This window comes from Larus michahellis, chromosome W, assembly GCF_964199755.1.
Source record: "Larus michahellis chromosome W, bLarMic1.1, whole genome shotgun sequence".
Lineage (NCBI taxonomy): Eukaryota > Metazoa > Chordata > Aves > Charadriiformes > Laridae > Larus > Larus michahellis.
This window is the reverse complement of record NC_133929.1, coordinates 1,484,453-1,499,403: the sequence shown is the minus strand read 5'-3', so window position 1 is coordinate 1,499,403 and position 14,951 is coordinate 1,484,453. Positions and strand designations below refer to the sequence as shown.

Sequence of the window (14,951 nt, the reverse complement as noted above, 5' to 3'; positions counted from 1 at the left end):
CTACTTTACACAGCACATAGTTGATATCACGAAATGGGCATGCTTTAAGTCACATTTTAAGGACTACAGAATGAGATTTTGCTGAGTATTCACTGCAGCAAGAAAAGGAGAGCTGCATGACCAGTTCCTGCAACCTTACCGCACCTGAACATCCCCTGCTGATATCCTGTAAAGCTGGCTGTGGAGCACAGCCTGTCCTCAGAGACATTCTAGGTGGTCTCCACTTGCATAGGGAGTAAACAGCAGCACATTTACAATTAAGCACTTGAATCGGACCCCTGGATCAGCTGGCTATTTGAATATGTGTTTGCAGCACTATAATTTCACTTCTGCATATGGGTTGGAGAAAAAAAAATTAAAAAAACCCCCACACTTTAAAGAGTGTAAGAAAGCAGAAAAGTAGCCCAGAACAGCTGAGGGAGAAGCTCCTGATCATAAATCAAGCCTTTCAGTCATCTGTGATATCATTCCTTTGTGACAAATAAGAAATGTGAACTAAATAGTTTTTGTGCCCCAGATGAAGAGCAGAAGAAAGTCAAAATATCTTAAACAAAACGTGCTATAGAAACCTGAAGAATTAGATTAGAATGTCATGCTTAACTGTTCAGAATATCTAATCCAAAACCCATTTGACTCCATGGGATCCCTCTATGGGCTTTCACTTAGGCCTCAATATCAAACAAAAAATGTTGTCGGTTCACAGAATTCTCACCTTTACTGCAGCTGACACAGAAGAAACATTCCCATACTGGACATGCTTACGGAGATGATTACAGATGGCCCGAAGTGTTGGATGAACTTCCACACAAAATTTACATTTGTAGCCAACTACTTTCCTCTCCTTAAGTTTTGAAGCATCTTCCAAGTGTCCAAAAGCCTATTGAAGCACGTGAGTATTAATCAGTTATACTAATGTAATACTAAAACATGCTTCCAATATCTCACTTTTACGAATATACCCAGACCAGATTTGCACCTTAAGGGAAATTGCATTTAGTGTAAACATGTGCATTGGGTCTGGCAGAGATGGAGTTAATTTTCCCCATAGTAGCCCTCATAGTGCCGTACTTTGTATTGGTAGCTAGAAAGGTGTTGATAACACACCAGTGTTTTATCTACTGCTGAGCAGTGCTGGAACAGCATCAAGGCTGTCTCTCCAACATTCCCCACTTACCCACCCACCCCCAAAGGCTAGTAGGCTGGGGGTGGGTAAGATCTTGGGAGGGGACAAAGCCAGGACAGCTGACCCAAACTGACCAAAGAGATATTCCATACCATATGAGGTCTGCACAGAAATAAAAGCTAAGAAAAAGGAGGAGGAGGGGGGGAAATTCGTTATTAGATGTTTATCTTCCAGAGCAACCCCTACACGTACTGAAGCCCTACTTCCCGGGAAGCGGCTGGACGTTTCCTGCTGATAGGAAGTAGAGAAAAAATCTTTTGTTTTCCTTTGCTTCTGGGCGTGGCCTTTGCTTTTGCTTTATTAAACTGCCTTTATCTTGACCCACAACTTTTTTTCCATCTTATTTTCTCCCCCCCCATCCTGCTGAGGAGGGGGAATGATAGAGCAGCTTGGTGGGCACCTGGCATCCAGCCAAGGTCAACCCACTACAACATACTATTGTGCAAAACTTCAACCTCAATTTGCATTAAAGCCCTCACAATAGGTGGACAGGATGTAGACAGGAAAAACCTTGAGTTTCTGCATAAAAGTAATCCCCTATAAGACCGTTCATTTTTAACTTGCAAGACCAAGACATGTTCTTTCACAGTCCCCCCCTGCCCAATTGTATGCTTTTCTACAGCAAGTAGAGTTACTCCAGATGGGGAGAAGGGTACAGAAGAGAGTAGCAGAATTTGGTCCTCTGTTCACAGGAACACTTGTCCAAAGCTTGAAGTTATTGGACCGATGCACATAAACATCAGGTTCTTTATCAGAAAATGTACTGAAATAGATAAGCTTGAGAAGGGAATTGATGTGTTATTTCAAGGTACATTGATGAGGAGTAGAATGGGAAATGTGCTAAAGATTCTATGAGAAAGCAAACAGCAGCATTGCGATAGAAGAATAAATAACTGTCAGATAGAGATAGCCATTCGTAAGGGTGGGAAGAAGGAAAAAAGATAGGGAAAATCCTGAAGGAAACAATTGGAAGGAGCAGAGCTTTCCATGGAGCCTAGGAATAGGTGGAGAATGAAGGAATGTGGAGGAAAAGAAAGCTATTGGAAGTAGTCAACACAGATTCACCAAGGGGAAATCATGTCTGGTTAATCTGATAGCCTTCTACAATGGCAGGACTGGATGGATAGATGAGGGGAGGGCAGTGGATATTGTCTGCCTTGACTTCAGCAAGGCTTTTGACATGGTCTCCCACAGCATCCTCATAAGGAAGCTTAGGAAGTGTGGGTTAGATGAATGGACAGTGGGGGGGATAGAAAACTGGTTGAAAGACAGAGCTCAGAGGGTACTGATTAGGGGCACAGAGTCTAGTTGGAGACCAGTGACAAGTGGTGTTCCACAGAGGTCAGTACTGGGCCCAGTCCTCTTCAATATATTCATCAACGACCTGGATGAAGGGATAGAGGGCACCCTCAGCATGTTCGCTGATGACACAAAGCTGGGGGGAGGGGTGGCTGACACACCAGAAGGCTGTGCCACCATAAATAAAGACCTGGACAGGCTGGAGAGTTGGGTGGAGAGAAACCTTATGAAATTCAACAAGGGCAAGTGTAGGGTGCTGCACCTGGGGAGGAATAACCCCATGCACCAGGACAGGTTGGGGGCTGACCTGCTGGAGAGCAGCTCGGTGGAAAGAGACCTGGGAGTCCTGGTGGACAACAAGTTGACCATGAGCCAGCAATGTGCCCTCGTGGCCAAGAAGGCCAATGGCATCCTGGGGTGCATCAAGAAGAGTGTGGCAAGCAGGTGGAGGGAGGTCATCCTCCCCCTCTACTCTGCCCTGGTGAGGCCACAACTGGAGTACTGTGTCCAGTTCTGGGCTCCCCGGTTCAAGAAGGACAGGGAACTGCTGGAGAGGGTGCAGCAAAGGGCTACCAAGATGACGAGGGGACTGGAACACCTCTCCTATGAAGAAAGGCTGAGGGATTTGGGTCTCTTCAGTCTGGAAAAAAGACAGCTGAGGGGGAACCTTATCAACACTTATAAATACTTCAAGGGTGGGTGTCAGGAGGATGGGGCCAGGCTCTTTTCAGGTGTGCCTGGGGACAGGACAAGGGGTAATGGGCACAAACTTGAGCATAGGAAGTTCCACCTAAACATGAGGAGGCACTTCTTTATTTTGAGGGTGGCAGAGCACTGGAACAGGCTCCCCAGAGAGGTGGTGGAGTCTCCGTCTCTGGAGACATTCAAAACCTGCCTGGACGCATTCCTGTGCAGCCTGCTCTAAGGTGACCCTGCTCTGGCAGGGGGGTTGGACTAGATGATCTCCAGAGGTCCCTTGCAACCCCTATCGTTCTGTGAAGGAAATCAGAATATGTAACTGACTTGTAGAGCCCATTGATACGCTAAGTCACGCATTAACCTGCGTTCATTTGGCTGTCAAAGAGAACATGCAAGTGGGTATTAGTAATAAGGAGCCTCTTGGGGTATAGAAGAACAGCTTGTGGTTTGTTTTTCTCCCCGGGGAGAGGAATCAGAGAAGGAGACCAGACACACAGATCCTTACCCTCTCTTGTTTGAAATCTGTAAAAGAACCATCTGCATATTTCTGCTTGCTCAAAAGCTGTTTCCTCCTCTCCTGACGTTTGGCACGCTTCTGGAATTCTTCATTGTGACTATTCAAGTGTGAGGTCAGCTCTGCCATGCTATGCAATGTAGTATCACAGTGCTTGCACTGGTAGACAGCATTATGAGAGCAGGTGCTGCTTCCCAGTATGGTAAAATCTCTCTTCAAATCCTTGCTGTGGTGATCAGTGTAATGCATGCACAGCAGCTCTGCTGTGCTGAAGGATAGCTTGAAACATTTTATGCATCTGAAGGGAAGCCACTCAGTTTCCTGAGCCTCACTCTCCACCTCAGGCTTTTCAAAGCCATTCCTTTTCTCAGCTAGAGTTGACTTTTCATGTTCATCAGCATACACGGCAGTGAAGTAACCCCCCAACTTGCTCTCATGCTGCTTCTTAGGGAAAACACCAGGGTGACGCTTCATGTAGTGGGACACAATACCTTTTTTGCTAAAAGATTGAAAGGAACAAAGTGAGCATTTCTTCTTTTCCACAGCCCTCCTCAGCTCCTCACTTAACTGAGGAATGTCATCTTTGGGAGGAGATGAAATGATAACTTTATTGGGTTTGTCGCTTACTGTTCTGGAGGCTGCTAAACAATGAGTGTAGTAAGCATCAATGTCATGCCTTTTCTGGTAGTGTGCTGCAAGCCCTTTGCGGATAGGATTGGTGTAGGAACACAAAGCACATTTGAAGAGGTTGTTCTTGCCTTCTGGTTGTGCCCGAACGTTATTATGTTTAATGCGGTAGTGCCTGGCTATCCCTTTCCGGGTAGAACAGAAGTACTTGCAGAGCTGACACCGGAACACTGTGTGAGACATTAAGTGAGAACTGGAGAAATGAGGTGCTGAGACAGAGACTTCTCCAACACCATGAGCAGCAATTTCTGGGGAGGCCTTGATTTCAGTTACCATGTCTGGCTCCACTGAGGCAGACACTTTTGGTGGTGACTGAGCAAAAACATCAAATTCAGGCTGATTATGGTATTTCTCATAGTGAATTTTGAGCTTCTCCAGTGTGCCGTGGGTGTAAGGGCATAGTTTGCACCGGTATGCACCATACCCTTGCTTGAAAATCCTACTCGTCTCTTCTATGTCATTCTGTGAGATGTCGTCCGACTGTTCCACATCATGCACAAAATCTTCAGCAGTGACTTTTACTGATGGGTGCCGTTTCTGGTAATGTGTAAGGACACCATGAATGCGTGTGTTAATGTATGGGCAATGTCTGCACTTGTACACAGCCCCTGGATTAATGTCTATGTCCTGTGCAAAGTCAGCAGCTTTCACTTTCATGCCAGGATGCTTTTTGCCATAATGTGTCAGGAGGCCATGCAAGTTATTGTACTCAGACTGGCAAACCGTACACTGATATGGAGTGGAGGAGATGGCAGGGTTTGCAGAAGTCAGCTGAACAGTTTTTTCCTGGGAAAGGCTGGGGTTCTCCACATCCTGGTCCATCTGTGATGTTACCTGGTTTTCAGAATTAATCCTGGCCCTAACTTCATCAAGCTGTGTGCCAATTTTCTCAGCAGCATCTTTCTCCTTAATGATATCTAACAATACAGATTCATCCCCATTCATAGCCCAAGGGTGAAAAGCCTGGTAGTGATTAGTAATATCCCAAATGGAAGATGCTTCAAAAATGCACTCTCTGCATTTATAGGTCTTTGCCTCTGTTAGCATCACTAGAGTAGGAGGGGAAGGATCCGGACCTGCCCAGAGTTTAGTTGCCATATATGTATAGTCAACATAATGTTCAGGATGTCTCCTTTGGTAATGCACAAGCAAACCACTCGGTTCTTCATGTGAATAAATGCACCATTCACAGTGATAACCAGCTTCTATCAAGCCATCCAAAAATGCCCATCTCAGAATGGATGTGACCGTTGCCTTCAGATTCGGGTGGTCTTTCTTAATATGCTTCCTCAATGCATAGAAGTAAGGTGATGTGTAGCTACACTGCCTGCATTTGAGGGCTCTCAGCTTTGTCTTGTCCTGTTCAGTGCTGGAGGTGTGAGCAGGCAGGCTGCCAGATGATTTCCTCTGGTTATGATGACAAAGGCTTCTAATGGTGGCTGTATGCTGCCTAATCACATCTGCGTTGGCTTTGAAATCACGATGCTTCTTTTGATAATGAATGAGCACACCTTTCACGGTCCGGTTTCCATAATCGCAGTGCTGGCAGAAGAACATTTCATTTTCAAGGGGATTCACGGAGCTCTCAAAACTGCCACATCTCAACTGCTGCACTGACATTGGCAGTTTCTGAATCCCAGGTGGCAGCTCGCCAGTCTTCATCATTGCCGCAGTAGGGGGTGCCTGTCTGATGTACTTGGCAGTGACCTTTATTTCTGGATGCCTTTTCTGGTAGTGGACAAGCACTCCCACAACTGAACGGTTGCTGTATGAACAGTGTTTGCAATAGTAGAGTTCAAGAGCAAGGTCTGGGGGCAGTGGTGGGGGAGGTGGAGGTTGAGAAGTCAAATTTGACAGTTTTGAGGAGACAGACACCCCCATATCAAAAGACATTTGAGCCAGGGCAGAGCCTCTGTCAACAGAAGCTATATGCATGGTCTTCTGAATTCTGAAATACGATGCTTTTTCTTCAGGGTGTTTTTTCTGGTAATGCACGAGAACTGAATGCATGTTAGGGCTTGCAAATGAGCACACATCACAGTCATAAACAACCACAGAACTGACTGAAGGTGCCTTCTGATTTTCACATTCAGGACTAAAACTCTTTGTGGCACTTTTGTTAAAACTTGCTGGCACGGTAGTCCCATGAGCCATGGGGGTGGATGTTGCCATAGTTTTTGGAGCAGAATTCAAGATCTCTCTCAGTGTGTGAGACTTTGTGTTTAGCCCCTCTTGCTGCTCAACAACATAGCTTGAAAATATCATTGCATTGTTAATTTTCACTGTTGGGTGCATTCTTTGGTAATGCGGCATCAGGCTTCTAACATTTGGGCTAGTGTAAGAACAGAAGCGACAGCGGTAGATCAGATCAGAGTGATCAGAGTTCAATACATTCATAGCTTCAGGGTGATGCTCTTCATAGTGTTGCTGTAGATCTTCAAAGTTCGTATAGTCAATATAACACTCAAGGCATCTGTATACTGCACTGTGATCATTGGGATCCAAGATATACCTAAAGCTGAATTTTATGTAGGGGTGCATCCGTTGGTAGTGGGTGCTAACACTCCTGGCAGATTTGTTGCTAAAATCACAGTGTTTACAATAGTAAAGCCTGCCAGAGTCGTTAATCTCCCCATTTTCATTGTTCTGATCAGGGCCATACATATTTGGCTGGCTTCCCAGAACAGAGGCATTAGGACTCTGTCGATCTTTCATGTTAATGGAAGAAAAATAATCTTCCTCATCTTCAGATAAAGTGAGCTCGATCTCTGCTCCATTGGTGGAATTATAATCGTGATGCACGTTTCTGAAGTTTGCATCCTTCTGGGAATCATTAGTCTCTCTCCCCCACATTTGCTGGGGTGCATAAGAACTAGAAACCTCCACCACTGGTTCTGTTTGTTCTTCTTCTCTGTCTAATTCCACTTCTATCTCCACCTCATCTTCCTCCTCTTCCTCATCATCCTCTACGTTAATCACAGCATCTTCCTGCTGTTTGTTTTGGTTTATTTTGCTCTGCAGGTTGCTTGCTATTTCATCAATTCTAGTTCTTTTCTTCACTGGTGAGAGATCCAAAGGGCAGTCATTTGACACCTTCCGAGCAACCTTAGCAACAAAGTTAGTTTTAGACGAGAGACCAAGAATTGAGGTCTGGCTTTTCTTCACTGTGCTGACAGAGGTGAGAGCATCTGCCTCACTCTCTTGTGGCATGTTGGATGGCAGTCCATTGTATTTGGGTAAGTTGTCACAAAATGAGTGCTTGTGCTGCTGATGAACTCTGAGGCCTTTCAAAGTAGTGGTAGAATAGTTACACATTGTGCACTTATAAGGATGCTGTGAATGGGATTGAGGCAACTGCTGCTGTTGCTGCTGCACTGTTTCCATCATCCCAGCTGACTTCCTTCTGTTTATATTTACATTTTCATAAGAAACCGTGTTGTCATTCAAAGAGGAGACAATGTTTTCACCCTGAGAATTCACAGTGTCCCAGTCTGATGTTGTACCTGCATGACATTGCCTATGAGCTCCAAGCTTTAACGAACTTTTACAGGTGAAAGGGCATTCATCGCATTTGTATACAGTTGTCTTCCCAGACAGGTGGATATTTTCAATATGACGGGAGATGCTTCGGCGGTGCATTGTGAGGAAAGGGCAAAAAGGACATTGGAACCTGTTCATGTATCTTCTAAAGGGAATCCCTTTCATTTCCAACAGCTTGTTGCCATCAGATCCCACCAGTTGCTCTGCAGATATTCCTGAAGTCTGGTGGTCCACAGAGTTCAAGCCATTCTCACTGTCCACTTCATTTAGCTCTTCGTCTGAGCTGGAGTCATTTAGCATACTGTTTGTTTCCAAGTCAGCAGAATTTGTCATGTCAGCAACTCCATAGTGGGATCTGTCAGACAAATTAACTATACCCGAGTTGTGAGGTAATTTAGACTTCATTTGAGGATAAGACACAGAAGAAAACTTAGAGGATATAGAAGAGTTGAGACTGATAAGGGAATTGCCCATAGAGCTTCTTAAGTTTGAGACATCAGCATTCAACATATCACATCCTGTCACATTCATAGAGATATAATTAGAGTTTGGGGAGGCATTCTGGGCACTCTTACTCTGCACATCAAGTGCACTGGTTCTGTCTTGTTCCTGCCTCAAACTTGACAGTATTTTTACCATGCTGCGGTGCTTCTTCATCATATGGTCACACCAGCGCTCCCTTCGAGGTGTCTGGTAACTGCACCATTCACAGCAAAAGTTGCCTCTGGACTTTGTTAGAGGCTTGACCATGGACTCCAAAATGCTCCGTTCGACCACCTCTGCAGGCAATTCCTTGCAGGGTTCCTGCGCTGGCACAGAGGCAGATGTCAATTCAGATACAGCAGAGGCAGCAGTAGGAGTTAAACTCTCCTTCAAATTGTTTTTGTGATACATTTTCTGGTGCTTAATAATCCTTGTGCGCCTTGGTGATTTGTAGGTGCAGAACTGGCAAGAGAAAACTTTGCCAAACCCCTCATGCATCATGATGTTGTAATTTAAGGATCCAGCAGTGTGTGACCCTATTGAGCTCCCCCCAACTTCTGCTCCATGAACCTTGCGAGTGTGCTCTATGAGGAGGTTTTTAGATCGGAAGTAACGCACACAGAATTTGCACTGGAAAAACTTGTTGGTTGGTTTAGGATTTGGAGCCATATGTTGACCATGAAAACTTTGGCTCTGGCTATAACTTCCAGTCCCCATCTGAGTTGTTGCATTTTGCCCTAAAATAAGAATTTAAAAGTAAATATGTAAATAAATAAAATTAGACAGTTTCCCCCCATCTACCCTGTATGCATATGAATACACACACATCTTGAACACATTAACCACACCAGGATTCCCTCATTTATTTATGATTAGACCTGTGCATATGAGAACGGTCAGAAAACTAACAGATGTTACAGAAATTGGGATAGACAATTTCCAAAATAAGCCTCTTGAAATAAAAAGGTACACTAATAAAGTTCAAAACTCTTCTAGAGCTCATGGCAGTGTAAAGCAAGGAAAAGAAGCAATATGAAGAAGCATGTGAAAAATAGCAAGATGAAAAATCCAAACATGTTTGCATTTACAGAAAAAAATATGGCTGTAACTAAATATAATTCACTTTCATAGTGATAAAGATAACAGTTTTTAAAAATCACACTGAAACATACCAATTAAAAGGCACTGAAATAAGTCACATGTGAGACAAGGGCTTAAGGTTCAGGTTTACCTGCTATTTCATCTGCAATTGTAAATTCATCCTTTACAGAAGAAAATTCAATCTCAGTCTGGTTGCTAGCATTCATGGAGCCAGACCTTGGATGGCTAGGGTTTTCCTCAGAGACATCTGTTGGCTGCAGAAAAGCAGTATGAACATCCTGAATGTGAGCTTTTAGGTCTTCATAGGATGGAGCTCGAAAATCACAGCCATCACACTGCAGCACCTCCATGGTTCAGGAATGATCTTCTGCATTAGAAAATTCTGCAAGAAAAACAAGGAAAGGAGAAGGAAAGAGGCAGGGGTTTGGTTTGGTTTGTTTTTCCCTGTTTCGTTGGGTTTGTGAGCTTTTTGTTTTGTTTTTTGCAGAAATGCCTTTAACTGAATTCTGAAAAATATATTAGCAGCTTCCTATCACATGACAATGATTTCCAGAAATACCATAATTACTGCAGCCTAAAACTCAACATTTAAGAGGCATCAAGGCATTTTTGATTCAAAGAAAGCCCTATCTAGGTAACTTGCAAGTTGATGTTATCAATGCTACAGTCAACCTTCTGACAAATGACTACTGTTTCAATGGACTTTTTCAATGGGCAGGTTTTCCATTACTCAGGAGAGAGCTGTTGTTAGGAAGTTTGTCTCATTCAGATACTAGCAGCTATACGCTAGAAGAACAACCACGTTACTCCCAAAGATTCATGCACTGAAACTTACAAACAGATGTCAGTGGTTTCTGCTTATATAAGACTCTAACCTTCTTGGAAGCTGAGAAAGTCCTGCCAGTTTTATTACCAGCAATTAAAAAAACCCTTAAAATGGAAACACTTGTCTTTCTTTTCAAAATCCTATAATTCCTAACTTCAGTGGAAAACATAAGCATAATTGCAAAGTGAGATCTAAATATGTGTTGAGGAATGGCTATATGAGAACGGGCACGGCCCCATGCAGGACTGTCAGAAGTAAGCTATGCCTGCCTGCATGGAGAATTCCGAGTCACGCTGATAAGAAAGATGCTGAAGGCCGTGCTGACCTTCCTTAAGTCAGATAAACAACTTTGAGAAAGTAGACTGTGAGAGAACAGGAACAAACCCGGACCCAAGAAACCGCATGTAGGAGGAGTATGAATAATGTAATCTTTAGTGCACAGCCAATAGTTGTAAGACAAATAGGCATATCTAAGTGTAAGAGTATAAAAGTCTGATGAAGCTGCAATAAAGCTGAAGCTTGCTTTATCACTCATATTGAGTCGATTGCTTGTTTCCCTCGCTCGTCGCAAGTGGCGCCCGAACAGGGACCCCACTCCTTGTTCTCCACCGGACAGCGAGCTCGGAGAAGCACTGGTAGCAGCGACCAGGGAGCAGAAGATCAGCGACAAGACGTGTCTGATCCGTGCTTGGACCCAGGATAATAAAGAAGGGGTTCGCCGTCCGAGTGAAGGCTACCAAAGGGAAAGGCTGCAAATGACCGGATAATTAAGAAGGTCTACACAATACGCGATGGATAGAGAGGTAGCTTTCAAAATTTTAAAACGCTTTTTAGAAAAGCGGGGAGTAAGCCCTTTAGGCGCAGCTATGGTCTAAGAGAGGGATTGAAACACCAGCGAAACAGTTGCTCAAACTGATTAAACTGGGCAGGAGATGGGGCAACAAGTAACAAAAGAAGAAGGGGCTATATTAAGACTTCTCCTGCATATCCTCTCTAAGAGAGGGGTGAAATACGATGAGCGTATGCTCCGAAGGTTGTTAACCTGGTGCAGAGAGAATGGATTCGCACCAGAGCCCCAGACAGCTTTTAAACCAGAAATATGGGAGGCTGTTGGGAAAAAACTGTGGGAAGTGATAAGTAAAGGAGACAAAGAGGCATCACCATTAGCGACGACATAGCGGTTGGTGTTATCGACCTTACAAGCTATGAAGGCGGAGCGAGCCACGGCAGCCGGGGCTTTTGCAGCATTACGACCCACGGGAGGGGGATCGAACAGGCCAGGTCCGAAGGTCTGGGACGATCCCCTGCTGAGCCCCTCTGCTCCACCTGAGGCCGATGGAGGAGGCAGAATGTCAGCAGAGAAGGACAGAGCCGGAGCTGTTTGCTCCTGCCATTGCCCGCCTCGCCCCCTCCCCTCCCCAGTTGTCTCCCTGAGATAGAAGTGCTGGTTTTGTATGTCTGCTGTGTAAGTGTGTGTGGGCGCCAGCTTATACCTGCTGATCAGCATGTGTGCTACTGTTTGATTTTTGTTGTGTGCAGTGTTGTTAGGTGACTCCCCTCGAGCAGGTGTTCTGCCCGGGGTGGTACTGTTCTCGTATGCAACTAGGGCTGACACTCCGTCAAGTGAAGAAGTTTGTGTATACACAGTGTTTAGACGTAAGGCGAGCGCGCCCCAGGTAGATACACCAGCATGGGTTGTAGAACCGATGGAAGTCCTGAAATATTGGGGGAGTTTTCACGAGCCGACACATTTACACTCTCGGGAACGGCTCGCCCGTGCAGGGCGTATCGCTGGTTGTTTGTTGTTTGTCTATAAGATCATGGTTGATTGGGAAAAGGAGCTGAGACAAAGTCTATAGGATGCTCTGTAGGAAAATGAGAAACTTAAGGAAAAATGAGAAACTGAGCTCTTGTTGCAAAGGCAGACTTTTATGTCAGTCGTAAGTGATGGGAAAAAAAAAAGAAAAAAGAAAAAAAAAGAAAAAAGAAAAAAAAGAAAAAAAAGAAAAAATGAAAAAGAGAGAAAAAAAAGAAAAAGAAAGAAAAAAAAAAGAAACCAAACAGGAACAATTAGATAGGAAATGTGCCACGTTAGCACAAAAGTGTGCCATACACATTACGAGAAAGCATCAGAAAAAGAGAAATAGGACACCTGATTCAAAGCAGTACCATAGAGATATGTTTTTTGGGTTTTTTCCTCTGTGTGTCTATGTTATTGCATGCCTTAGTAGATTGCTCTGTGTTATACCCTGCGAGACTAAAATGAACCCCAGCAGAAGCGGTCTCTTGAGCAAGGGGGTGGAATATGGGAAAGCAACGGAAGATCGGCGAGGAGGATTGTAAATACACTCAAGGGACTCGCACCTGGGTGCTGGAAAACACATATATCACACCAATTGTTATTCAGCCTCGGGTGCTGGCAAGCAAAACATTTGGATGACATAAGCCTGTGATGGACTCACAGACACCTTATCCAGCTGCTTGAGAATCTTGGCCTGTTGTGGAAGAAGATCAAAGCACAGTACCAGCAAGAACAGGGAGTCCGCATGCGCTCTAGCTAACAAGGACTCTTTTGCTGCCAAGGATTTGTGATAACAAGGACTCTCTTGCTGCCAAGGATAAGTTTAACAATGCTACTAGTACAGCTATTTCTGAGTTATTGCTAGATGTAGATAGTATTCGATATGCGACGCTGCAAAACAGAGCTGCTACTGATTTTTTGCTTTCAGCTCACAGACATGGTTGTCAAGATTTTAAAGGACTGTATTGTATGAATCTAAGTGACCACTCCAAATCCATCCATGCCCAGCTGCAGGAACTGCACCGACCGAACCAGCAACTTGTGGAGACCACTGGGTGAAATCTCTTTGCTGGATGGACTTGGGGGTGGGGTTGGTTGAGGCAAATTATACTCATTGCCTGTGTGGAAGGAATTTGTCTGTTATGTTTAGTATGCTGTTTGCCGTGTTTAATAAGCATTATATGATCAGCTGTAAATGCCGCTTTGCATCGTACCCTTGTACGAGTTGTAGAATATGTTGCTCTAAAAACTATGTGTGTATCCATGAGAACCTGACCTTCGCAGAAGAAGATAACAAGAAGGGATTACAACAATGTAGTCACGTATCAGACAGCTGCTGTTAGCAAAGCTGGATCATGAGTCTGGTGGGACTCGCTGCGTGCACTGGCCATGCATGCAGCGACTCTAGCCTGTACTTCTCCACTCAATCCAGTGCAGGATATAAGGAGGCTGTCTTGGGTCAGAGAAGGGGAGAGAGACAGGAGCACACTTTGAAGGTACAGAGGCTTTAATTAAAAAAGTATTGCGCTGGCTTGGCATTTTGATAGCGATAATTATTGTAGTGAAAATTGCATATCATTGTATTTTACGCAACCTACTACATGTTAACAATACCGTGTTGATTGTACAATCAGTATAAAAAGAAAAAGGGGGAATTGTTGAGGAATGGCTATATGAGAACGGGCACGGCCCCATGCAGGACTGTCAGAAGTAAGCTATGCCTGCCTGCATGGAGAATTCCGAGTCACGCTGATAAGAAAGATGCTGAAGGCCGTGCTGACCTTCCTTAAGTCAGATAAACAACTTTGAGAAAGTAGACTGTGAGAGAACAGGAACAAACCCGGACCCAAGAAACCACATGTAGGAGGAGTATGAATAATGTAATCTTTAGTGCACAGCCAATAGTTGTAAGACAAATAGGCATATCTAAGTGTAAGAGTATAAAAGTCTGATGAAGCTGCAATAAAGCTGAAGCTTGCTTTATCACTCATATTGAGTCGACTGCTTGTTTCCCTCGCTCGTCGCAAATATGTGTATCCAGAATAGAATGCTGTGCATTGGAATTAATTCCACCAAACACTGAGAACATCTCCACTCTTTATTATAACTCTTACAGAGTTCCATTATGGTCTGTCATTGGGGACATATCTTTGGTGGGATATGAATTTGAGGAAGAGATGGGCAGTAAGAAGAGTAGGAAGACTACAAAAGTACAATGGAAACATAAGTAACAGCAATCTTCCCTAAACACTTCATTACTTCATTGATTAATCATAGAATCATGGAATCTTCATGGTTAGAAAGGACCTTTGAAATCATCAAGTCCAACCATACGCACACACACAACAAACAAACAAACAAAAAAACACCCCAACAACCTACAATCTCTGCCCTTCAGAGCATGCCCTGAAGTGCCAAATCTAGACGTTTCATAAATACCTCTAGGGATGGGGACTCAACCACCTCCCCGGGCAGGCTGTTCCAGTGCCTGACCACTCTTTCGGTAAAGTAATTCCTCCTAATATCTAATCTAAACCTCCCCTGCCGCAACTTCAGACCATTTCCTCTGGTCCTGTCATTATTCACCTGGGAGAAGAGGCCAACATAGTCTCCCACAGCATCCTCATAAGGAAGCTTAGGAAGAGTGGGCTAGATGAATGGACAGTAAGGTGGATAGATAACTGGTTGAAAGACAGAGCTCAGAGGGTCGTGATTAGGGGCACAGAGTCTAGTTGGAGGTCAGTGATGAGTGGTGTTCCCCAGGGGTCAGTACTGGGCCCAGTCCTCTTCAATACATTCATCAATGACCTGGATGAGG

At 44.3% G+C, this 14,951-nt stretch overlaps 1 protein-coding gene across 8 annotated transcripts in view; it reads right to left on the bottom strand.

Annotated features, from left to right (window-relative positions):
• Positions 1 to 14,951, bottom strand: part of LOC141735448 (zinc finger protein 462-like) — a 103,739-nt gene that overhangs the window by 63,935 nt on the left and 24,853 nt on the right. For 5 of the 8 annotated variants that reach the window (XM_074568253.1, XM_074568251.1, XM_074568254.1 and 2 more), the window contains exons 2-4: positions 9,637 to 9,888; positions 3,687 to 9,142; positions 713 to 877 (exon numbers count right to left, since the gene is read on the bottom strand). In XM_074568253.1, the coding sequence (XP_074424354.1) occupies positions 713 to 877; positions 3,687 to 9,142; positions 9,637 to 9,856 (5,841 nt within the window). In that variant the 5' untranslated portion in view covers positions 9,857 to 9,888. The remainder of the gene's footprint in view (positions 1 to 712; positions 878 to 3,686; positions 9,143 to 9,636; positions 9,889 to 14,951) is intronic. The other 3 variants (XM_074568255.1, XM_074568258.1, XM_074568259.1) reach the window with 1 other exon arrangement.